General features: G+C 39.9%; 1 protein-coding gene across 1 annotated transcript in view; it reads right to left on the bottom strand.

Annotated features, from left to right (window-relative positions):
- Nucleotides 1-26,231, bottom strand: part of LOC139748089 (uncharacterized) — a 125,917-nt gene extending 99,686 nt beyond the window's left edge. Inside the window, 4 exon segments of the mRNA XM_071660701.1 lie at nucleotides 13,794-13,968; nucleotides 14,245-14,326; nucleotides 24,207-24,416; nucleotides 26,117-26,231. Coding sequence (XP_071516802.1) covers nucleotides 13,794-13,968; nucleotides 14,245-14,326; nucleotides 24,207-24,416; nucleotides 26,117-26,231 — 582 coding nt within the window.
- Between the last annotated feature and the right edge of the window lie 1,383 nt (nucleotides 26,232-27,614).

The raw sequence follows: 27,614 nt of genomic DNA, 5'->3' as shown, positions 1-27,614 counted from the left end.
GCGGCAGGGATGTGTAATGTCTCCATGGTTGTTTAATTTCTTTATGGATGTGGTTGTTAGGGAGGTGAATGCAAGAGTGTTGGTAAGAGGGGCAAGTATGAAGTTTGTTGTGGATGAGAGAGCTTGGGAAGCGAGTCAGTTGTTGTTCGCTGATGATACAGCGCTGGTGGCTGATTCATGTGAGAAACTGTAGAAGCTGGTGACTGAGTTTGGTAAAGTGTGTGAAAGAAGAAAGTTAAGAGTAAATGTGAATAAGAGCAAGGTTATTAGGTACATTAGCGTTGAGGGTCAAGTTTAAATGGGAGGTAAGTTTGAATGAAGAAAAACTGGAGGAAGTAAAGTTTTTTAGATATCTGGGAGTGGATCTGGCAGCGGATGGAACCATGGAGGCGGAAGTGAATCATAGGGTGGGGGAGGGGGCGAAAATCCTGGGAGCCTTGAAGAGTGTGTGTAAGTCCAGAACATTATCTCGGAAAGCAAAAATGGGTATGTTTGAAGGAATAGTGGTTCCAACAATGTTGTATGGTTGCGAGGCGTGGGTTATGGATAGAGTTCTGCGCAAAAGGGTGGATGTGCTGGAAATGAGATGTTTGAGGACAATGTGTGGTGTGAGGTGGTTTGGTCGAGTAAGTAATGTAAGGGTAAGAGAGATGTGTGGAAATAAAAAGAGCGTGGTTGAGAAAGCAGAAGAGGGTGTTTTGAAATGGTTTGGGAACATGAAGAGAATGAGTGAGGAAAGATTGACCAAGAGGATACATGTGTCGGAGGTGGAGGGAACGAGAAGTGGGAGACGAAATTGGAGGTGGAAAGATGGAGTGAAAAAGATTTTGTGTGGTCATGGCCTGAAAATGAAGGAGGGTGAAAAGAGGGCAAGTAATAGAGTGAATTGGATCGATGTGTTATACCGGTGTTAACGTGCTGTCAGTGGATTGAATCAGGGCATGTGAAGTGTCTGGGGTAAACCATGGAAAGTTGTGTGGGGCCTGGATGTGGAAAGGGAGCTGTTGTTTCGGGCATTATTGCATGACAGGTAGAGACTAAGTTTGAACGAATAGGGCGTTTGTTGTCTTTTCCTAGTGCTACCTCGCACACATGAGGGGGGAGGGGGATGGTATTCCATATGTGGCGAGGTGGCGATGGGAATGAATAAAGGCAGACAGTGTGAATTGTGTGCATGGGTATATATGTGTGTGTCTGTGTGTGTTTATATATGTGTACATTGAGATGTATAGTTATGTATATTTTGCGTGTGTGGACGTGTATGTATATACATTGTGTATGGGGGTGGGTTAGGCCATTTCTTTCGTCTGTTTCCTTGCGCTACCTCCCAAACGCTGGAGACAGCGACAAAGCAAAATGAATAAATATATATATATATATATATATATATATATATATATATATATATATATATATATATATATATATATGTATATATATATATATATATATATATATATATATATATATATATATATATATATATATATATATATATATATATATATATATATATATATATATGTATATATATATATATATATATATATATAGATGTGTGGAGGAGATTTGATGTGTTGGAAATGAGATGTTTAAGGACAATATGTTGTGTGAGGTGGTTTGATCGAGTAAGTAATAATAGGATAACATAGATGTGTGGCAATAAAAAGAGTTTGGTTGAGAGAGCAGAAGAGGGTGTTTTGAAACGATTTGGTAAATTGGAGAGAATGAGTGGGGAAAGATTGACAAAGAGGATATATGTGGAGGTAACGAAGAAAAGTGGGACACAAAAATGTAAGTGGAAAGATGGAGTGAAAAAAATTTTGAGTGATCGGAGCGTGAACATGCAGGAGGGTGAAAGGAGTGCAAGGAATAGAGTGAATTGGAAGGATGTGCTATACTGGGGTCGACATGCTGTCAATGGATTGAACCAGGGCGTGTGAAGCGTCTGGGGTAAACCATGGAAAGTTCTTTGGCCCTCGATGTGTAAAGGCAGCTGTGGTTTTGGTGCATTATACATGACAGCCAGAGATTGGATGTGAACAAATGTGGCCTTTATTGTCTATTCATAGCGATACGTCGCGCACAAGCGGGGGGAGGGGTTTATATTTCATGTGTGGCGGGGTGGCGACGGAAATTATTAAAGGCAGACAGTATGAATTATGTACATATGTATATATGAATCCATCTGTGTGTGTATGTAAATATGTATACGTTGAGATGTATAGGTATGTATATTGCGTGTGTGGACGTGTATGTATGTACATGAGTATGTGGGTGGGTTGGGCGATTCTTTCGTGTGTTTCCTAACGCTACTTCGCTAACGCGGGCGACAGCGACAGAGTATAATGATATACATACATATATATACATATATATATATATATATATATATATATATATATATATATATATATATATATATATATATATATATATATATATATATATATATATATATATATATATATATATATATATATATATATATATATATATATATATATATATATATATATATATATATATATATATATATATATATATATATATATATATATATATATATATATATATATATATATATATATATATATATATATATATATATATATATATATATATATATATATATATATATATATATATATATATATATATATATATATATATATATATATATATATATATATATATATATATATATATATATATATATATATATATGCTTCGTTTCACTCAGAGCCAAAACATCCAGGTTCTTTTCCTCAAACATACTACCTATCTTTCGTTTTTTCTCATCTTAGTTACATCCACACACATTTAGGCACCCCACTCTGAGCCTTCGAGGAGGATGAGCACTCCCCGCGTGACTCCTTCTTCTGTTTCCCATTTTAGAAAGTTAATACAAGGAGGGGAGGATTTCTGGCCCCCCGCTCCCGTCCCCTCTAGTCGCTTTCTACGACACGCGAGGAGTACGTGGGAAGTATTCTTTCACCCCTATCCCCAGGGATAATATACATATATATATATACATATACACATACACACACATACACATACATACGCACATATACACACACACACACATACAATATATATACATATGAAAAATGTAAGAAACAATTTAGAAAACTGAAACTTCTAGCTTGAAATGAATGAAAAAAATGAATGTCACATAATGGTTCAACCTCTGGCTATGGAAAAAAGGAAATGTATAACTTATTTACACAAACGTCAATAGCAGTTCTCATCAATTTAACCACTGTATCAATAAGCTTCAATGTCTAAGCTACATTTTTCTCCAATTTCACTATTTTCTTGTCAAAACACCATGTATGAAAACTATCACTCCAGTAACACAACATTTACTTCCCCTTTAAAAAAAAGTTCTGGGGAAGTCTGTCTCGATACACTGCGGGAAACTCTACCACCTGGCGGGGTTTGTGTTGCAATGGTTCCCGATTCACAAAACGTAGTAGCATCACTGGTCGGCCAAGGTAGTTCCGTTTGCGAAGAGGCGCTTTATATGATGTCTTGACACACGATGATCTTAACGAGGTGATGATAAGGTCCAGTGGAAGTGTTGTTGACTTATTGTGGTGCTGCCCCAGGTCCAGCCCTCTACTTCTATTATCAACTAAGTTCTGGGTGTACGTGTGTAGCTCCATCATGTCGCCCCCTTTATTGGATGAGCGTTCTCGTGCTCGCAGTAGCTTCTTCAGTTGACTTCATCCTCTACGTAATGATCCTGGTCTGACCTCGTCTGGTGTGCATCACTCCGTCCTGGTCACCAATCCTTTTTTGTTTTCGTCTTCATGGCGTTGCTGAACCACCACAGAACACAGTCATCTCCTCGTTTCTCTGCGCCAGTGTGATGCTCTATTGTCGCAGCGTCTGCACTTGGCTGCTTTCTTATGAGGCAAAGAACGGGAGGCTTCAGCTGTTAAGACGCTTTCCAGCCCTCCTTCCAGTGGCTCATTGTGGCAGGATTTCCAGCTCGTTTGAGGCATTTCTGTATGGCGCGTCTGTCGAATCCACAGTGGTAGCTACCCTTAATTCAACCACATCCACAGCGGGTTAGTCGTTCCTTCCGACGGCCAGCGGGGGATGGTATCGCTCCAACTGCAAGTCAGTCACGATGAACGAGGCTTTCAGGAAATCCCTGCACACACACACAGATTTCCAGGCACGTCTCACTCTATAGTGAATATAAAATTTCTACGTCTGTACTGTACTACACCCATCTATCATAGCCTTTGATAAGTTCAGCATATCATTTGCCTGTCATTATCATCACTGTTTTGCTGTTTTGTAACATTTTCTTCTATTTATCATCAGTAATATACTACCATTACATTGTTCATTAAGCACTATACACTCGGGAGAAAATTTTCGAGTTCATACATCACTCTAATAACTGTATTTTGCCCCTTTCAAATCAAGCTGTTCGCCATTATGTGCGTCACGGTTTCAAAATTATTGTTCACCTGTCACATCATTTGGCGATATGGTCACCCCCCCCTCATTGTTCACCAGTCAAAAGAGGCAACCAAGTGCCTCCTTCACCAGTTACTATGTGCAGAGTCCATGAATCAGAATTGGACATCTACCTTGTGTCTTCACCAGTCATTATACGGTGTGATTTTCATGCCACACACTCTTCACTCTTTTCTATGTGTCGTTGTATTTCAACTTTTCGTCACACTAAGGTGAGCGTGGAGACAACACTCAATATTTGCCGTTTCTTGAGGCCGGTGAAGCAAATCCGTTAGGCAAAGGGAGATAAATGCTCTGTATTCCTGTCCAGAACCATTATATTCTTGGCACTTAACACGTATCTGAATTTCTCCTTTATATGATAAGTAATTTATCATTACGGTTTATGCCAAATCTGTAAAGGGGAAGAGTGGTTTGGGAATGTCTGGGGAGTAGAGTCAGGGGTTAGTGAGAGGACAAGAGCAAGGGAAGGAGTAGCAATACTCCTGAAACAGGAGTTGTGGGAGTATGTGATAGAGTGTAAGAAAGTAAATTCTCGATTAATATGGGTAAAACTGAAAGTTGATGGAGAGAGGTGGGTGATTATTGGTGCATATGCACCTGGGCATGAGAAGAAAGATCATGAGAGGCAAGTGTTTTGGGAGCAGCTGAATGAGTGTGTTAGTGGTTTTGATGCACGAGACCGGGTTATAGTGATGGGTGATTTGAATGCAAAGGTGAGTAATGTGGCAGTTGAGGGAATAATTGGTATACATGGGGTGTTCAGTGTTGTAAATGGAAATGGTGAAGAGCTTGTAGATTTATGTGCTGAAAAAGGACTGATGATTGGGAATACCTGGTTTAAAAAGCGAGATATATATAAGTATACTTATATAAGTAGGAGAGATGGCCAGAGAGCGTTATTGGATTACGTGTTAATTGACAGGCGCGCGAAAGAGAGACTTTTGGATGTTAATGTGCTGAGAGGTGCAACTGGAGGGATGTCTGATCATTATCTTGTGGAGGCTAAGGTGAAGATTTGTATGGGTTTTCAGAAAAGAAGAGTGAATGTTGGGGTGAAGAGGGTGGTGAGAGTAAGTGAGCTTGGTAAGGAGATCTGTGTGAGGAAGTACCAGGAGAGACTGAGTACAGAATGGAAAAAGGTGAGAACAATGGAAGTAAGGGGAGTGGGGGAGGAATGGGATGTATTTAGGGAATCAGTGATGGATTGCGCAAAAGATGCTTGTGGCATGAGAAGAGCGGGAGGTGGGTTGATTAGAAAGGGTAGTGAGTGGTGGGATGAAGAAGTAAGAGTATTAGTGAAAGAGAAGAGAGAGGCATTTGGACGATTTTTGCAGGGAAAAAATGAAATTGAGTGGGCGATGTATAAAAGAAAGAGACAAGAGGTCAAGAGAAAGGTGCAAGAGGTGAAAAAAAGGGCAAATGAGAGTTGGGGTGAGAGAGTATCATTAAATCTTAGGGAGGATAAAAAGATGTTCTGGAAGGAGGTAAATAAAGTCCGTAAGACAAGGGAGCAAATGGGAACTTCAGTGAAGGGCGCAAAAGGGGAGGTGATAACAAGTAGTGGTGATGTGAGAAGGAGATGGAGTGAGTATTTTGAAGGTTTGTTGAATGTGTTTGATGATAGAGTGGCAGATATAGGGTGTTTTGGTCGAGGTGGTGTGCAAAGTGAGAGGGTTAGGGAAAATGATTTGGTAAACAGAGAAGAGGTAGTGAAAGCTTTGCGGAAGATGAAAGCCGCCAAGGCAGCAGGTTTGGATGGTATTGCAGTGGAATTTATTAAAAAAAGGGGGTGACTGTATTGTTGACTGGTTGGTAAGGTTATTTAATGTATGTATGACTCATGGTGAGGTGCCTGAGGATTGGCGGAATGCGTGCATAGTGCCATTGTACAAAGGCAAAGGGGATAAGAGTGAGTGCTGAAACTACGGAGGTATAAGTTTGTTGAGTATTCCTGGTAAATTATATGGGAGGGTATTGATTGAGAGGGTGAAGGCATGTACAGAGCATCAGATTGGGGAAGAGCAGTGTGGTTTCAGAAGTGGTAGAGGATGTGTGGATCAGGTGTTTGCTTTGAAGAATGTATGTGAGAAATACTTAGAAAAGCAAATGGATTTGTATGTAGCATTTATGGATCTGGAGAAGGCATATGATAGAGTTGATAGAGATGCTCTGTGGAAGATATTAAGAATATATGGTGTGGGAGGAAAGTTGTTAGAAGCAGTGAAAAGTTTTTATCGAGGATGTAAGGCATGTGTACGTGTAGGAAGAGAGGAAAGTGATTGTAGTGAATGTAGGTTTGCGGCAGGGGTGTTTGATGTCTCCATGGTTGTTTAATTTGTATATGGATGGGGTTGTTAGGGAGGTAAATGCAAGAGTTTTTCAAAGAGGGGCAAATATGAAGTCTGTTGGGGATGAGAGAGCTTGGGAAGTGAGTCAGTTGTTGTTCGCTGATGATACAGCGCTGGTGGCTGATTCATGTGAGAAACTGCAGGACCTGGTGACTGAGTTTGGTAAAGTGTGTGGAAGAAAGTTAAGAGTAAATGTGAATAAGAGCAAGGTTATTAGGTACAGTATGGTTGAGGGTGAAGTCAATTAGGAGGTGAGTTTGAATGGAGAAAAACTGGAGGAAGTGAAGTGTTTTAGATATCTGGGAGTGGATCTGGCAGCGGATGGAACCATGGAAGCGGAAGTGGATCATAGGGTGGGGGAGGGGGCGAAAATTCTGGGGGCCTTGAAGAATGTGTGGAAGTCGAGAACATTATCTCGGAAAGCAAAAATGGGTATGTTTGAAGGAATAGTGGTTCCAACAATGTTGTATGGTTGCGAGGCGTGGACTATGGATAGAGTTGTGCGCAGGAGGATGGATGTGCTGGAAATGAGATGTTTGAGGACAATGTGTGGTGTGAGGTGGTTTGATCGAGTGAGTAACGTAAGGGTAAGAGAGATGTGTGGAAATAAAAAGAGCGTGGTTGAGAGAGCAGAAGAGGGTGTTTTGAAGTGGTTTGGGCACATGGAGAGAATGAGAGAGGAAACATTGACCAAGAGGATATATGTGTCGGAGGTGGAGGGAACGAGGAGAAGAGGGAGACCAAATTGGAGGTGGAAAGATGGAGTGAAAAGGATTTTGTGTGATCGGGGCCTGAACATGCAGGAGGGTGAAAGGAGGGCAAGGAATAGAGTGAATTGGAGCGATGTGGTATACTGGGGTTGACGTGCTGTCAGTGGATTGAATCAAGGCATGTGAAGCGTCTGGGGTAAACCATGGAATGCTGTGTAGGTGTGTATATTTACGTGTGTGAGCGTATGTATATACATGTGTATGGGGGGGGTTGGGCCATTTCTTTCGTCTGTTTCCTTGCGCTACCTCGCAAACGCGGGAGACAGCGACAAAGTATAATAAGTATAATATATATATATATATATATATATCTGGGGATAGCGGATTAAGAATACTTCCCACGTATTCCCTGCGTGTCGTAGAAGGCGACTAAAAAGGGAGGAAGCGTGGGGCTGGAAATCCTCCCCTCTCGTTTTTTTTCTAATTTTCCAAAAGAAGGAACAGAGGGGGCCAGGTGAGGATATTCCAAGAAAGGCCCAGTCCTCTGTTACTAACGCTACCTTGTTAACGCGGAAAATGGCAACTAATTTAAAAGAGAAAGATATATATATATATATATATATATATATATATATATATATATATATATATATATATATATATATATATATATATATATATATATTTTTTTTTTTTTTTTTTTTTTTCAAACTATTCGCCATTTCCCGCGTTAGCGAGGTAACGTTAAGAACAGAGGACTGGGCCATTGAGGGAATATCCTCACCTGGCCCCCTTCTTTGTTCCTTCTTTTGGAAAATTAAAAAAAAAAAAAAATATATATATATATATATATATATATATATATATATATATATATATATATATATATATATATATATATATATATATATATATATATATATATATATATATATATATATATTTTTTTTTTTTTTTTTTTATACTTTGTCGCTGTCTCCCGCGTTTGCGAGGTAGCGCAAGAAAACAGACGAAAGAAATGGCCCAACCCCCCCCCATACACATGTACATACACACGTCCACACACGGAAATATACATACCTACACAGCTTTCCATGGTTTACCCCGGACGCTTCACATGCCTTGATTCAATCCACTGACAGCACGTCAACCCCTGTATACCACATCGCTCCAATTCACTCTATTCCTTGCCCTCCTTTCACCCTCCTGCATGTTCAGGCCCCGATCACACAAAATCCTTTTCACTCCATCTTTCCACCTCCAATTTGGTCTCCCTCTTCTCCTCGTTCCCTCCACCTCCGACACATATATCCTCTTGGTCAATCTTTCCTCACTCATTATCTCCATGTGCCCAAACCATTTCAAAACACCCTCTTCTGCTCTCTCAACCACGCTCTTTTTATTTCCACACATCTCTCTTACCCTTACGTTACTTACTCGATCAAACCACCTCACACCACACATTGTCCTCAAATATCTCATTTCCAGCACATCCATCCTCCTGCGCACAACTCTATCCATAGCCCACGCCTCGCAACCATACAACATTGTTGGAACCACTATTCCTTCAAACATACCCATTTTTGCTTTGCGGGATAATGTTCTCGACTTCCACACATTTTTCAAGGCTCCCAAAATTTTCGCCCCCTCCCCCACCCTATGATCCACTTCCGCTTCCATGGTTCCATCCGCTGACAGATCCACTCCCAGATATCTAAAACACTTCACTTCCTCCAGTTTTTCTCCATTCAAACTCACCTCCCAATTGACTTGACCCTCAACCCTACTGTACCTAATAACCTTGCTCTTATTCACATTTACTCTTTACTTTCTTCTTCCACACACTTTACCAAACTCCGTCACCATCTTCTGCAGTTTCTCACATGAATCCGCCACCGGCGCTGTATCATCAGCGAACAACAACTGACTCACTTCCCAAGCTCTCTCATCCCCAACAGACTTCATACTTGCCCCTCTTTCCAAGACTCTTGCATTTACCTCCCTAACAACCCCATCCATCAACAAATTAAACAACCATGGAGACATCACACACCCCTGCCGCAAACCTACATTCACTGAGAACCAATCACTTTCCTCTCTTCCTACACGTACACATGCCTTACATCCTCGATAAAAACTTTTCACTGCTTCTAACAACTTGCCTCCCACACCATATATTCTTAATACCTTCCACAGAGCATCTCTATCAACTCTATCATATGCCTTCTCCAGATCCATAAATGCTACATACAAATCCATTTGCTTTTCTAAGTATTTCTCACATACATTCTTCAAAGCAAACACCTGATCCACACATCCTCTACCACTTCTGAAACCACACTGCTCTTCCCCAATCTGATGCTCTGTACATGCCTTCACCCTCTCAATCAATACCCTCCCATATAATTTACCAGGAATACTCAACAAACTTATACCTCTGTAATTTGAGCACTCACTCTTATCCCCTTTGCCTTTGTACAATGGCACTATGCACGCATTCCGCCAATCCTCAGGCACCTCACCATGAGTCATACATACATTAAATAACCTTACCAACCAGTCAACAATACAGTCACCCCCTTGTTTAATATATATATATATATATATATATTATATATATATATATATATATATATATATATATATATATATATATATATATATATATATATATATATATATATATATATATATATATATATATATATATATATATATATATATATATATATATATATTTATATATATATATATATATATATATATTATCCCTGGGAATAGGGGTGAAAGAATACTTCCCAAGCATTCCTCGCGTATCTTAGAAGGCGACTAGAGGGGGCGGGAGCGGGGGCCCAGAAATCCTCCCCTCCTTGTATTTTTTTTTTAACTTTCTAAAATGGGAAACAGAAGAAGGAGTCACGCGGGGAGTGCTCATCCTCCTCGAAGGCTCAAACTGGGGTGTCTAAATGTATGTGGATGTAACCAAGATGTAAAGAAAGGAGAGATAGATAGTATGTTTGAGGAAAGGAACCTGGATGTTTTTGCTCTGAGTGAAACGAAGCTCAAGGGTAAAGGGGAAGAGTGGTTTGGGAATGTCTTGGGAGTAAAGTCAGGGGTTAGTGAGAGGACAAGAGCAAGGGAAGGAGTGGCAGTACTACTGAAACAGGAGTTGTGGGAGTATGTGATAGAATGTAAGAAAGCAAATTCTCGATTAATATGGGTAAACCTGAAAGTTGATGGAGAGAGATGGGTGATTATTGTGCATATGCACCTGGGCATGAGAAGAAAGATATATATATATATATATATATATATATATATATATATATATATATATATATATATATATATATATATATATATATATATATATATATTTTTCTTTTTTCTTTGTCGTTGTCTCCCGCGTTTGCGAGGTAGCGCAAGGAAACAGACGAAAGAAATGGCCCAACCCACCCCCATACACATGTATAGACATACGTCCACACACGCAAATATACATACCTACACAGCTTTCCATGGTTTACCCCAGACGCTTCACATGCCCTGATTCAATCCGCTGACAGCACGTCAACCCCGGTATACCACATCGCTCCAATTCACTCTATTCCTTGCCCTCCTTTCACCCTCCTGCATGTTCAGGCCCCGATCACACAAAATCTTCTTCACTCCATCTTTCCACCTACAATTTGGTCTCCCTCTTCTCCTCGTTCCCTCCACCTCCGACACATATATTCTCTTGGTCAATCTTTCCTCACTCATTCTCTCCATGTGCCCAAACCATATCAAAACACCCTCTTCTGCTCTCTCAACCACGCTCTTTTTATTTCCACACATCTATCTTACCCTTACGTTACTTACTCGATCAAACCACCTCACACCACACATTGTCCTCAAACATCTCATTTCCAGCACATCCATCCTCCTGCGCACCACTCTATCCATAGCCCACGCCTCGCAACCATACAACATTGTTGGAACCACTATTCCTTCAAACATACCCATTTTTGCTTTCCGAGATAATGTTCTCGACTTCCACACATTCTTTAAGGCTCCCAGAATTTTCGCCCCCTTCCCCACCCTATGATCCACTTCCGCTTCCATGGTTCCATCCGCTGCCAGATCCACTACCAGATATCTAAAACACTTCACTTCCTCCAGTTTTTCTCCATTCAAACTCACCTCCCAATTGACTTCACCCTCAACCCTACTGTACCTAATAACCTTGCTCTTATTCACATTTACTCTTAACTTTCTTCTTTCACACACTTTACCAAACTCAGTCACCAGCTTCTGCAGTTTCTGACATGAATCAGCCACCAGCGCTGTATCATCAGCGAACAACAACTGACTCACTTCCCAAGCTCTCTCATCCCCAACAGACTTCATACTTGCCCCTCTTTCCAAAAGTCTTGCATTCACCTCCCTAACAGTCCCATCCATAAACAAATTAAACAACCATGGAGACATCACACACCCCTGCCGGAAACCTACATTCACTGAGAACCAATCACTTTCCTCTCTTCCTACACGTACACATGCCTTACATCCTCGACATATATATATATATATGTATATATATATATATATATATATATATATATATATATATATATATATATATATATATATATATATATATATATATATATCATAGAAAAAGAGAAAAACCGTAAGAAAATATTGACAAACAAAATGCAAAGATAATATTGAAAAAACACAGGGACTAAAACACAGCACATAAAAGTAATAGGAAATACTAAATAAATTGAGTCTCATGAAGTGTAGTAGAATCTAGTATACAGCATATGGTAGCTTATAGATAGAAAAACTTACAGTTGTGGATTAACAGAGAAGAATATTTCATAAGATTGGAAAGTACAATGTCCATCACTAAATTCAAACTGCGAGGGACAAATTTCATAGCCTCAGCAGTTAAATATAGGAATGATGTACAGAAGAGATACAACTCAGAATGATTCTACGATCAGAGTTGATAATTTCGTTAAATCTATATGGCAAGCTAAATTGCACCGGACGGCCTAAAAGAACAAACTGCTGAGGATACATTAAGGTTTTGAATTATGTCGTTCCACCTTCATCATGAATGACTAAGACAATTAGTTGACGACTGAGGCCTGGCCCTACTGTCTTGACCAAAAGTCACTTAACGGAGAGGAGCTCTCTCCCAGTTTTTGACAACTACAATTGCAATATCATCTTGGAATATATACTAACGGAAGATCAAAAATATATGAGTCTAGGCGTCAATGAACTATATAAAGATATGGAAGAAATTATAGAAGTTATAAAAATTCTAGACGATAATGTTAATATGAGTAGACTGTTGAATTTTCTTTTGGAAGCCGAAATATATAGTTTCATATGAATTGTCTAAGTTTTAATATATCGTTCAATGGAAACTAAAACAGATATTTTTTTGTAATTAGTTTTTCCTTTACATATCTTGTTTTACGCTAGAGCTGAATAACTATTAGGTTCTAGGGCTGCACATATTCCCCTAGATCAATCATTAAGTCTTACAAATCCTATCATTTTTTGAGAGAGCTCAGGGTTCTTCTTGAACACTTAGAGATTTTTTTTCTAACTCTAAAAAGATATAAATCCCAGGCATTTGTTGAGGCAGGTAAGACTCTGACATTTACTTTGGTGTTTAAAAAAAAAAACTGGTTATTTCATTTCTTAACATAAAAGCAAACGTTTTAATGCGTCTTGTTCAAAGCTCAGAGTACTTAAGGGTTTCGCATAAATGTTTCCTCTAAAGACGAATTTTGAAACACCTTCATCGTGAGTAACATCGTTCAAGACCTTCAGAACTTGGACATCTGCTAAAACCCTTAGAGTGAAAGGGTGTTCCAGCATTTTCGCAGAGCCTGATGTCTTCAGAATCCTTACAAAACCCATGTAATTCACGAGCCCTTAAAATCCATGTAGGACACAAAGGTTTTTCACAGCTTCAGAAGAGCTTAAACTTTAATCATTTTTACAGAGAAACGTAGCGTTACTAAAGATAAAAGTAAACCTAAAACTTTTGTTAAGATTTTACAACCACAAGGTTTTCACATTATGATTACCTGGTACATACTCCAAAATCTGAAAAGTCATTAAAACCTCAGAACTTCCCTGCCCAAGATTATTACAAGGTCCTTTAGAGGGAGCCCAAAACATGTAGTTTGGGAGTGACAAAGCCTGAGATCAAAGGAACCCTCACCTGCGACAGATTGCCGCTGAAGCTCCTGTAAATTTCTATACCCTGGCCGAGAACAGCATAGTTGCCGTAGACTTGGCGGCCCACGTTGTAGGTCAGCTCGTAGACGAGCTCCCCGTCGATGAAAGTGTTGTACAGGTGCTTCACATGGTCGTAGGTGTAGCATATATGGTACCACCTGTGCAGTAGAAGCGGATGAGAAGGGAAAAAAGAAGGATGAATAGACAAGATTTGGAAGATAAAAGAGGATGTAAGAATATAGAAACAGGACAGAGACATGGGGAAATTTGGCAAACATACAGTTGGAAGCAGTCAGATGAATTCACAGTGAATACTATACACAGAAGCAAATCAATATTGACCAAATATACATATATCAAAAAAGTTCATGGAAACACCGGCAAGGAGATGAAATTAAGTAGGATTGAAGAACCACAATAAGGGCAACACGTACCTGTAGGCTCTCAGTTTGTTCTTCAACAGTTGGTACTGCCAGCGGTGGGCTATCACTGACCTCACACGGTCCAACCACAGCTCTGTCGGATGTAGCCAAATGAGAGTCTCTGCACTTTATATCTCATCCTTATTTGCACCTCGATTCTCATACCTCTTGACTTCTTCCCCATTTTTTAAGTATCATAAACCTGCCCTTTATACATTCCATCCTTGTTGCCTTGTACCCCACGTTCAGCTCAGACCTACCTTAGATATTGCCTCCTATTCCTCCTCGTCTATCTCTAACATTTCAGCCTTTCTTCTGTTATGTTACTAGCCTTTCCCATATATCTCATTCTGTGGTTACCGTATACATCGTTGCCATAGCCTTTTATATCCTCTAGTTTGGTATTCGTTATCTGGCCCCTTTTTATACTCTTGCTCGTGGTCCTTCTATGGACTCATATTCTGGTTCCCTCATATTTCACTCTTGCCAGTAAGCTCATGTACTGGCCTTCTTACGTACGTAGTCTCTCGCCTTATTCTCTATTACGTAAGTCGAGAGTGGACGTGTCTCTCTTTTTCCAAAAGTTACACCATCACCAGTTAAAATACCCTCATCATCTTCCAGTTGTCTTATCTATGCAAAAATAATTCTTGCATAAAGAAGACAAGATTTTCTGTGTGCGTGTTGATAAGATTTCTGTGTGCGTGTTTTCTAATCCATCACATACGTCTAGAGTAGAACTTCTGCGTAAAAGTAAGGCGTTAGCGTCTAACCAATAGGATGAGAATGTGGGAGAGTGGGGCAAGCTTGAGCAGCCTATATTGTAGAAAGATTAAGGCAACAACTGGCATATTAGGCGGATCTAGACCTTAAGATGGTGATCGTAGAGAGAATGGTAGACAATACTTTATTTCAGTCAGCTGTAAAGAAATATCTTTATAATTCAAGAGTTCAAATACTGACCCAGAATAAGTTTAACGTGCTCAAGGACAAAGTTCAGGATGATCTTAGAATCATTGTTATCTTAGTTTTTCAGCATGACACCTGCGCTAAGGGTATTAAGAGGAGGTTTACGCTTTCGGGGGACCAAAGTAAACGCTTGATGACGCTGTACAGATGGGAACCGATAACTCTAATAGAGAAAGTCGCAGGAAGATAGGAACATAAAAGTGTAGATACAGCTTAGATTCATACGCTCTGAATAGAATTCTTGGTTTAAAAAGTCGTTTCTCTAAGGACGAGCAAAAGGACAGCCTCCATCTAAACATAGCAGGGAAATCCTGCCTTGGCACATTTCAGACGAGAATATAAAGCACACTGTATGTTAAAATGAAATATCTAGAGGTTGATTAGGAACACAATAGACAAAAAAAAAAAAAAAGCGATGCAGATCATTTAACGGCCTTTGCTCGACAGGAACATGTCAGGTTAGAGACAGGTCCCTGATCCAGTTCAGGTAGACGGGATTTCCCACCGCTTTGCACTCAAGTCACGTGTAGAAAAGTCAGATAAGGCGACCTCGCCCAGCAAAGCCAGACTAGGTCAGCTTAAGATCATTGATCAGGTCCAGGTCGACGGAATTCCTCATTTCGCTGCAGAGGCATACATCATTATGCGATCAATTTTCACTGCCATTATTGATCGCCAATAGATTTAGCTTCGCATACGCTCATGCAGAAAGAATAACATTAGAACGGACCGAACCAAATTTAGAAGTCCAAAGTATGACGGCAGGAGCTATTGGGTGAACGTTTTTAACGATCCTTTCTGCACGGCTATTTGATATATTATTTCATTATCTAAATTCGAACGTTTTCAACAAATCCAATTAGATCTACTTTTGCAGAAGATAATGAGAAATTCAATTTGAAACAGATAACTAAGCTTGAAGAAATGCTTATGAAATGATAAAGAGCTGTGAGATGAACGAGTATTAGATAATCAGACCAACCAATGAAGTAAGAGGAGGCGGAGATTATCTGCCAAGTTAGTCTGAAAGGAGTATACTACTGACTGGAATACCTAAACAGGTGACAATATGTTTATATATCGTCTCAACTAAAATGACTTTCTGAAGCAGCTGCTCAATGCAGCTACTAAGAAGGACAACATTCCTCAGTTCTCACTACCGACAGCGATTTCATCAACTCCTGCGAAGCAGGTAAGGCCTCATTAAAAACTGACCCTAGCATGATCAGATTCAAGTGTTGTCAATGGACTGAACCAGGGTATATGAAACTGCCGCGGAAAACCACAAGAAGACCTGTGAGGACTGGTTGTGGGTATGAGGCTGTGGTTTTGGTGCACTACACGTGACAAATGAATTGATTTGTGTGAAGGTAACCCCGGCAAGTTCATTGTGCACCCCATGCTCATCCTGTTAGCAGTAACGTAAAGGGTCTTATCTTTAGTCAGACCCCAATGTGTTGATATCACACAATATGTCACAATTCATAACAGGTATTCTATTATATACATAAAATAGTTTCACATGATAAGTTTTACCAACTAGATGCAAAAAGTGGATATTAACTTAATATTTCAGGTATCTTGTTATTAACAATATGTGACATTTCTTGCAGGTTTGTTTAGATCTCTAAAAGGCTCTAATGTTTCAAATCCTAAGACATAGTATTCTGTTTGTGTACAAATTTTTGACCACAAACTTTATAATTCACACGATTAACATCTCGAGATAGGCCAAAACGCCAATATTACCTACAGCATAGGTGCTGATCTTATTACTTTCTCCATATACATGTTTTAGTTTACATATTTTACTGTTATGGAAAATGCTCCTACCTATACTTATCTGAACTAGTCTTAATGTTTGAAAGAGTCTGTTATTTCCTTTCTATGTACAGTTTTGAGGCTTCTAACTGACAACCCAATGTTGCTTTCAACATCACCTTTACTAAGTGCAAATTTGGCTAAATCATCAGCTTTGTCTTGCTCACAGAGGCCTATATGAAAGGGAATCCATAACAATGTGATTTGAAACCCTTGAGCAACAGCGTTTGACTATATTTGTCTCTGGCTTTAGAGTATTGAAGATAAAGAGTCAGAGATAAACTGTGGCAGTGATTTCTACCAGATCAAGAACGATAAGTATAGCGAACAATGCAGCTTGTAAAGCATATGCTCAATTGTTTATTCTAACATTTTTCTTTTATCTATTACCATTTGGCTGTGTACCATTAAATCATGATAGTTTCGGCTGAGTTGGTCATACACATTTTCTATTGTTCTGAGGACCGATCGTTTTGGGAACTAAGCGCCCTTCATTGTTTATATTCAGTCACCAGGTTGCTAGAGTGGCATCTTCTATCTGTGTTCTCTGTTATACTGGTATTGATCAATCAGGATGTCAATTCGGAGTACAATATGGTGTGAGTTAGCCTCTCAATTATTATGAGTACGATATTTACATTTGAAAGTAGTAAACTGTCTATGTAGTGCAGCCTTATTCCTGATAAAATAGGTAGGGATCTAGTTTACGATCATTTACATTTCTAATGCTTATATGTACAATCATTGATAAGTAAGAATAGAACAAATAATTGATTTCATGATCTGGTGAAAAGAAGTTTCAGATGCAATCTCTGAATTTTCTTTAATGCAGTGTTTATGTTCCTTAGGTTGAATATTAAATGCTGTATACAACAATAGTGAATTAATATCATGAACACGTTACAGGTTGGATCACAATCGCAGCACTGTCTGCCCTCCCGGTGGCAGAGTCGCGGGAGCCGTCAGTACAGATGTACTGGGCTATATTATTTTCAGTCTGGAGTTTCTTTATATGTTCAAGAGCATTTTGCTTGGCTCTTATTTGGATCCATTCAGAATCACTTGTGCTACGCCGTATATGGTTTAACAATTCATTAGAGACAACACTATCTGGGTCACTACACAGAAGTTTCATTCCTATCATAAGATTAATTTCAAGTATTCTGTCTTCAATGCTGGGAATACTAAGTTCTTTCTGCATGTCTCTTACTTTAGTGAACTTCGTACTACCAAATGTGATTCTGAAGGCTTCATTTTGCATTTTTTCAAGTCTGTTTATACCTTTACTGTTATGTAGGACCAAAACTTATGCGTGGTCATCTATTGGAGACCGAATATAAGCTAAGTACATCATTTTAACAAGGTTGATATTCGCACAATAATTAGGATCGCACCCGGTAACAGCTGTAAGAGCTCTAAGTATATCTGCGCATTTCTAATTTCCTTTTTGCACATTAGCTGCAGCACATGGGACCGATGCACCGATGTCTAAAGAGGGAGACATAGTTAATCGGTTTTCCATCGACTGTCAACTTGGCCCGTTCCAACCGTTGCTAATTCGTTTACTGAAGACCTTGGTTTTATCTACAGAAATGATGAATACAAATGTATACAGTTAAAAACAGTTTGTGTTTCACGATATGTTTTGTTACGTGCAAGAAAATCATCAACAGAACTGATAGAGATACTTCTGGGACACTGTGGAATCGATTTCAATTATGCCTTGAAACAACACAGCAGACTCTAGTAGAAAGCCACCTATATCCATTGTTGGTAACTCATATAAGATAATTTGCCCATTGGTGATATCAGATGCATCCTTTAGGTCAAGAAAAAATATGTACTTATGCCTTCTGTCCCCACGAACTTTTAGGAAAGTAATGATACAGTTGTGTACACTTTTGCCATTGACATCAAGTGACATATGTGATTTGATTCTGTGTAGTAGTCTCTTGAGCACCATCCTCTCAAGAGTTTTCACAAACAACTCGACAGGGAGATGGGATGAAATTCATCAGGTTGATTTGTGCTCAGGTATTGGTTCACTTAGGCTGTTGGTCCATGAGGAGGGTAGATGACCCGTGGTATAACTCATATATTTTTGATAATGGGTTACCAGGTATACGTCTTAGAAGTCTACTAATGTCATTAGTGTTACCATCCCCCCATGGGCAGTGCCTTTTTCTTGGTTAGAGCTGCATCAAGTTTAGTCTCAGTAAATGGTACATCACATTCATCGTGTTGTTTGTTTAGCATGAATTGTGTAAGATATTTTTCTTTGGATCTTTTGAACAACGCATCCTTAGTCTCAGGTGGCAGCATGTTATAGCTAGAGGTATAAACCCCATTTCGTGATCAATTCGTTAGCCATTTGCAATAGGTTAGGATGAGATACTTGTTTACTTTCATTTCCAGTAGATCTGTTAATTCCTTTCTAAGTATGGCTTAAAGAAGTGCGTGGAGTAGTCCACTGACCAACTGTTCCCAGTCATTCTGTCTGAGTTTAGTCATTCGTTCCCTCGCAGCTGCAAGAAATGCTTGAAATAGTTCTGTCATTTTGGGTGTTCGAAGTTGTCTATAACGTTTGCCTATTTGCGTAGCTATAAATTTGAGTTGTTTCAGATCGGGGGCAGTATAGTATTGATATGCCTTATTATGAGGTGCATTCTTTCTCCTCTCTAAATTTAGCTCGCTTTGCATAAAGAAGTTGTTTATAGAAGTTTCAAGACTGACATTAAAAGCTTATACATCTGTGGGTTCATAATCGTTGTACCAGTGAGAGATATAATCTATGAATCTATTTTGATGTTTTTGTTCGACCATTTAATCTTTTTCTCTTTAGTCTGACACCGGGTAAGTTGACATTAGCTATATGTATTGTAACCGTTATTGATGAGTGGTCAGACATAAGATCATCAACAATATCAGATTTGTGAGTTGTGTATATCAAGTCAAAGCCTGTACACTTGTCATGGATTCCTTTATAGATGTGTGTTGGTTGATTCCTCCTGACAATCTGAACATCATCATATGCATCCAGGAGTGAGATTAGATACCTGCTATTAGTGTTAGTGAAGAGGTCACCTAGTTTCTTGTGTCAAGCGTTAAGGTTTCCAATTAGGACAGTAGGTTCTGTATGAAGAAAGTTAGGTAAATATGCATGGTGGAGTAGGTTAGCAGGTGCATAGGCATTTAGTACACTGAGAGTAGAATTTCCGACTTAATACTATGGTTTTGGAATCCATCGAGCTTTTGAAAAGATTTTTTTTTTTTTATTATACTTTGTCGCTGTCTCCCGCGTTTGCGAGGTAGCGCAAGGAAACAGACGAAAGAAATGGCCCAACCCCCCCCCCCCCATACACATGTATATACATACGTCCATATACGCAAATATACATACCTACACAGCTTTCCATGGTTTACCCCAGACGGTTCACATGCCTTGCTTCAATCCACTGACAGCACGTCAACCCCGGTATACCACATCGCTCCAATTCACTCTATTTCTTGCCCTCCTTTCACCCTACTGCATGTTCAGGCCCCGATCACACAAAATCTTTTTCACTCCATCTTTCCACCTCCAATTTGGTCTCCCTCTTCTCCTTGTTCCCTCCACCTCCGACACATACATCCTCTTGGTCAATCTTTCCTCACTCATCCTCTCCATGTGCCCAAACCACTTCAAAACACCCTCTTCTGCTCTCTCAACCACGATCTTTTTATTTCCACACATCTCTCTTACCCTTACGTTACTCACTCGATCATACCACCTCACACCACACATTGTCCTCAAACATCTCATTTCCAGCACATCCATCCTCCTGCGCACAACTCTATCCATAGCCCACGCCTCGCAACCATACAACATTGTTGGAGCCACTATTCCTTCAAACATACCCATTTTTGCTTTCCGAGATAATGTTCTCGACTTCCACACATTCTTCAAGGCCCCCAGGATTTTCGCCCCCTCCCCCACCCTATGATCCACTTCCGCTTCCATGGTTCCATCTGCTGCCAGATCCACTCCCAGATATCTAAAACACTTCACTTCCTCCAGTTTTACTCCATTCAAACTCACCTCCCAATTGACTTGACCCTCAACCCTACTGTACCTAATAACCTTGCTCTTATTCACATTTACTCTTAACTTTCTTCTTCCACACACTTTTCCAAACTCAGTCACCAGCTTCTGCAATTTCTCACATGAATCAGCCACCAGCGCTGTATCATCAGCGAACAACAACTGACTCCCTTCCCAAGCTCTCTCATCCCCAACAGACTTCATACTTGCCCCTCTTTCCAAAACTCTTGCATTTGCCTCCCTAACAACCCCATCCATAAACAAATTAAACAACCATGGAGACATCACACACCCCTGCCGCAAACCTACATTCACTGAGAACCAATCACTTTCCTCTCTTCCTACACGTACACATGCCTTACATCCTCGATAAAAACTTTTCACTGCTTCTAATAACTTTCCTCCCACACCATATATTCTTAATACCTTCCACAGAGCATCTCTATCAACTCTATCATATGCCTTCTCCAGATCCATAAATGCTACATACAAATCCATTTGCTTTTCTAAGTATTTCTCACATACATTCTTCAAAGCAAACACCTGATCCACACATCCTCTATCACTTCTGAAACCACACTGCTCTTCCCCAATCTGATGCTCTGTACATGCCTTCACCCTCTCAATCAATACCCTCCCATATAATTTACCAGGAATACTCAACAAACTTATACCTCTGTAATTTGAGCACTCACTCTTATCCCCTTTGCCTTTGTACAATGGCACTATGCACGCATTCCGTCAATCCTCAGGCACCTCACCATGAGTCATACATACATTAAGTAACCTTACCAACCAGTCAACAATACAGTCACCCCCTTTTTTAATAAATTCCACTGCAATACCATCCAAACCTGCTGCCTTGCCGGCTTTCATTTTCCGCAAAGCTTTCACTACCTCTTCTCTGTTTACCAAATCATTTTCCCTAACCCTCTCACTTTGCATACCACCTCGACCAAAACACTCTATATCTGCCACTCTATCATCAAACACATTCAACAAACCTTCAAAATACTCACTCCATCTCCTTCTCACATCACCACTACTTGTTATCACCTTCCCATTTGCGCCCTTCACTGAAGTTCCCATTTGCTCCCTTGTCTTACGCACTTTATTTACCTCCTTCCAGAACATCTTTTTATTCTCCCTAAAATTTAATGATACTCTCTCACCCCAACTCTCATTTGCCCTTTTTTTCACCTCTTGCACCTTTCTCTTGACCTCCTGTCTCTTTCTTTTATACATCTCCCACTCAATTGCATTTTTTCCCTGCAAAAATCGTCCAAATGCCTCTCTCTTCTCTTTCACTAATACTCTTACTTCTTCATCCCACCACTCACTACCCTTTCTAATCAACTCACCTCCCACTCTTCTCATGCCACAAGCATCTTTTGCGCAATCCATCACTGATTCCCTAAATACATCCCATTCCTCCCCCACTCCCCTTACTTCCATTGTTCTCACCTTTTTCCATTCCGTACTCAGTCTCTCTTGGTACTTCCTCACACAGGTCTCCTTCTCAAGCTCACTTACTCTCACCACCCTCTTCACCCCAACATTCACTCTTCTTTTCTGAAAACCCATACAAATCTTCACCTTAGCCTCCACAAGATAATGATCAGACATCCCTCCAGTTGCACCTCTCAGCACATTAACTTCCAAAAGTCTCTCTTTCGCACGCCTGTCAATTAACACGTAATCCAATAACGCTCTCTGGCCATCTCTCCTACTTACATAAGTATACTTATGTATGTCTCGCTTTTTAAACCAGGTATTCCCAATCATCAGTCCTTTTTCAGCACATAAATCTACAAGCTCTTCACCATTTCCATTTACAACACTGAACACCCCATGTATACCAATTATTCCCTCAACTGCCACATTACTCACCTTTGCATTCAAATCACCCATCACTATGACCCGGTCTCGTGCATCAAAACCACTAACACACTCATTCAGCTGCTCCCAAAACACTTGCCTCTCTTGATCTTTCTTCTCATGCCCAGGTGCATATGCACCAATAATCACCCACCTCTCTCCATCAACTTTCAGTTTTACCCATATCAATCGAGAATTTACTTTCTTACACTCTATCACATACTCCCACAACTCCTGTTTCAGGAGTATTGCTACTCCTTCCCTTGCTCTTGTCCTCTCACTAACCCCTAACTTTACTCCCCAGACATTCCCAAACCACTCTTCCCCTTTACCCTTGAGCTTCGTTTCACTCAGAGCCAAAACATCCAGGTTCCTTTCCTCAAACATACTACCTATCTCTCCTTTTTTCACATCTTGGTTACATCCACACACATTTAGGCACCCCACTCTGAGCCTTCGAGGAGGAAAAGATATTGGCAGATAAAGTAGTGACTTTTACGTACATTAGACAAGTGTTGGCAAATTTAGGATTATATCATATGTGATGGGTAATATACGTGGGGGTTCGCCAAGAGGCGCTCGACAATGTTTTGGAGGTCAGAATATCTTGTACTATAGGCATTGTCCCATCTGTGTATTTTGAGGTGGATATAGAGCTTGGGTGTACCCAATATGAGAACCACTAGAGATAAGATTGTGGTCCGAGGCTACACTATAGATATGTTCAATGGTAAAAAGTTTGTCAAGTGCCTTGGAAAAGTGATCATGATAGTCGGGAAGTTGTGTATGGTATTCAATTATTTGTTATAATTCTCTAGAGAAGGAGAAAGGAAGGGCTCGGCTACGCCGGAAGCGTCTCGGGTAGAGCTTAATCAACACCTAACATAGAGGATTGCAGCGCGTGGATTTGAAGAAAGCAATGCTTCGTGGGAGAAGGCCAAAAATTTGAAGGTGTACATAAGTTACGGAATGGGAAGGTGCGGGGATATGAGGAAACAGAACAGCAAGGTTACAGAGGGTAGAAAAATTCTTAGCCAGATGGCTCCCTTGTTTGTATGTGTGTAGGTTGTTGGATTTATTGACTTGCTAATAGTGAGTGACCTGAAGCCACTTATCTCAAGGTACATATATTTGATCATAAATAACACGTCGGTTTTTCTCTTTTCCTATATCCCCTGGCACCTTGTCTCAACACTTTCTCATCTCATATCCGTCCTACACTGACCGCCAATGAGTTGAGAGTCCAGGTCTTCGTCGTGGTCCCGGAGCCGGAACAAGGTGCTGCGACTGTGCAAGAAGAATATCTGAAAGCGGGCGCACAAGGTCAGGGAGTCCATCTTCCTGTTGCGGTCAAGTTCGCCCTGGTACTCCGCCACCGTCCACCAGCTCGCCACCCCATCCTTCTGGAACTCCAGCACCTGGATGCTTTCTGTACCTGAAAGGGCAGATGGAACAGGGAAGGAGATTAGATGTAAGGAAATGGGAGGTCATGGTTACAGAGGACAGTAAAAGGATGATTCGTTGAGTGGGAGGTGAGAAGAGGATTAAGCTTGATTAGATTTTTGAGACAAGAACCCAGAGAATGCAAAATGATACAAAAATAGATATAGCAACAGACCAATAAGTTCTTTCTGAGACTGTTTGTAAAAGTGATCTGAAAGAAGAATATATAAGGAAGCACCAATAGGCTTAGTCTTGGACTTGAGACGAAATATTCATCGGACCTTTCTGTAGATGTGTTTATGGTATTACTATCAACAAATCTTTCCATATATTAAGATTCCTCTTAAAGAAAAAGTAATTTGCCTCTTTCTAAGTACAGTGTTTGCCCACGGGTTTGCATCCATAACTATCACGAATTAAACTTTCTGCCTAGATCACGATTGTTAAGTTCTTAGATTATTTTGAATACATTTATCAAGCTTGGTCTGAACCTTCTCTTTTCTGGACAAAATACGTCTAAGTCATCTAGGTGGCTTTTATAGGACTTTTCTTTTTCAGTAGACCAGGAATTATATTCATAGCTCGGCGCACTATACTCTTCACTGACATTTTTCAAGCAGGATTACCATATCTGAACTGTTGAGCACATGGATTAGTTTCTTACACTTAGAATTGAATGTCTTGTCTACGAAACCAGACACTTGTTTGCCTTTTTTCTTCCCTTTTTTTTACTGCTTATCTGTCTTTAGATTATCGCACAGGAATATTCAGATGTCCAAACGCAGATACACACACTAACCGCAGAACGAAGCAAACTAACATGACTTAGGGCATACAGAGAGTATAATTGACGTATACTGACAGGCAACATAGTTGGGTGTAATGGTTCTGTAATGGGTTAAGAGGAGTGAGGTAAGTGACAGATAGTAGCTGAAGGGACATTATGGTCTAGCTGTTGCTCAACAGGATGGATTGGGTCAGTAACAAGTGGTTGTTGAAGGGATAGAAGACAAAGCTGGTGTTTAACATGAAGACCTATGTTAGTGATAGCTAGTAGCTAAAGGGGCAGATGGGAGCTGGTGCTCAACATGAGGGGTAAGGTTAGTGAAAGTGGTAGTTGAAGGACCAGAAGGTCCAGGCGGTCCTCAACGTGAGGATGGGCTTGATAACAGATGGTGATGAAAGGGAAAAATGACCCAGCTGGTGCTCGACAAGAGAGGTGGGTTAGTAACAAGTGGCAGTTAAAAGGACAGATGGGACAGCTGGTATTCAAAATGAGAGACGATGTTATTGACAGGTGATAGTCAAAGAGACGGACGGCCGAGCTCACAAAAACATTAAAGCCAAAGTTAATGAGAGGTGATAGATGGAGGGACAGATGACTCAGCTGGTACTCAACATGAGGGGCAAGTTTAATAACAGGTGGTAATTAAAGGGCTAGACATAGGGGGCTACATTAGAGACAGATGGTAGTTAAAGATAGCCCAGCAGGTGCTTAACTTGAGAAGCGTGAATAGTCACAGGTTGTAGAATGAACAATGTCCCACTTTGGTGATCAACTGCAACAGGTGGTGGTTAAAGGGTTAGAGGATAGAGGTAGTTCTCAACATGAGAGGCGACTTTAGTAACAGGTGGTAGACACAGAGACAGTTGGCTTAGCTGGTGGTCATTATAAGGCGACACTAATCTCACCTTGACACAGAAGATAAATCCCCACCACCAGAGGCAGCAGCAGCTGGTGTCTCCTGAAAGCTGCTCTCTGGTCGACCTTGTTCGAAGCCATCTGGTTGTAGCCTCTAGTCATCATCTTCACTAGATTCTTCAGAAATAAACTTAAGTTAGGCCACAGCACAACGAAGAAAGATCCATCCAAAAAACGGGATTCCATTCACAAACTAGCAGAGAATTGCTTACCAGTATTCCTCACTCAAAACCTAAATATTTTCATATACAATTGGAACATCTCAATAAATGAAAGTATTGGGGAATTCTATTTTTGGTCACTTTACGCCATCAAAATCTAAAGGAAGGAAAATGTTCAGATATAAAGGTTGATTAGAAAATAGTTATTGAAAATAAAAGAGTAATAGATAAGAGTATCTTATCACTTTCCATAGAAATTCCATTTTGTAAAGAGTAAAAATGTAATATCAAAATTCTGCCAAACATTACTCAAAACACGATTTCTGTTTTCATAGAATCATACATTAAAATTCTTTTCTCAGCAACATCATTTACAAACTCATTTTATCAGCCCAGGCGGCACGACTCCCAAAATCATGATCGTTTCATTAAAGATATATATATATATATATATATATATATATATATATATATATATATATATATATATATATATATATATATATATATATATATATATATATATATATATGGATATATGGAAAGGGAGCTGTGGTTTCGGTGCATTATACATGACAGCTAGAGACTGAGTGTGAACGAATGTGTCCTTTGTAGTCTTTCCCCAGCGCTACCTCGAGCATATGCCAGGGGAGAGGGTTGTTATTTCATGTGTGGTGGTGTGGCGATGGGAATGAAAACAGGCAGACAATATGAATTATGTACATGTGCATAAATGTATTTGAATGTGTGTGTATATATATATATATATATATATATATATATATATATATATATATATATATATATATATATATATATATATATATATATATATATATATATATATATTATCCCTGGGGATAGGGGTGAAAAAATACTTACCACGCATTCCTCGCGTGTCGTAGAAGGCGACTAGAGGGGACGGGAGCGGGGGGTCAGAAATCCTCCACTCCTTGTATTTTTAACTTTCTAAAATGGGAAACAGAAGAAGGAGTCACGCGGGGAGTGCTCATCCTCCTCTAAGCCTCAGACTGGGGTGTCTAAATATGTGTGGATGTAACCAAGATGTGAAAAAAGGAGCGATAGGTAGTATGTTTGAGGAAAGGAACCTGAATGTTTTGGCTCTGAGTGAAACGAAGCTCAAGGGTAAAGGGGAAGAGTGGTTTGAGAATGTCTTGGGAGTAAAGTCAGGGGTTAGTGAGGGGACAAGAGCAAGGGAAGGAGTAGCAGTGCTCCTGAAACAGGAGTTGTGGGAGTATGTGATAGAATGTAAGAAAGTAAATTCTCGATTGATATGGGTAGAACTGAAAGTTGATGGAGAGAGATG

The sequence above is a fragment of the Panulirus ornatus genome, chromosome 72 (assembly GCF_036320965.1).
Source record: "Panulirus ornatus isolate Po-2019 chromosome 72, ASM3632096v1, whole genome shotgun sequence".
Lineage (NCBI taxonomy): Eukaryota > Metazoa > Arthropoda > Malacostraca > Decapoda > Palinuridae > Panulirus > Panulirus ornatus.
The sequence above is the reverse complement of the archived record's forward strand: the minus strand, read 5'-3'. Positions and strand labels throughout refer to the sequence as shown.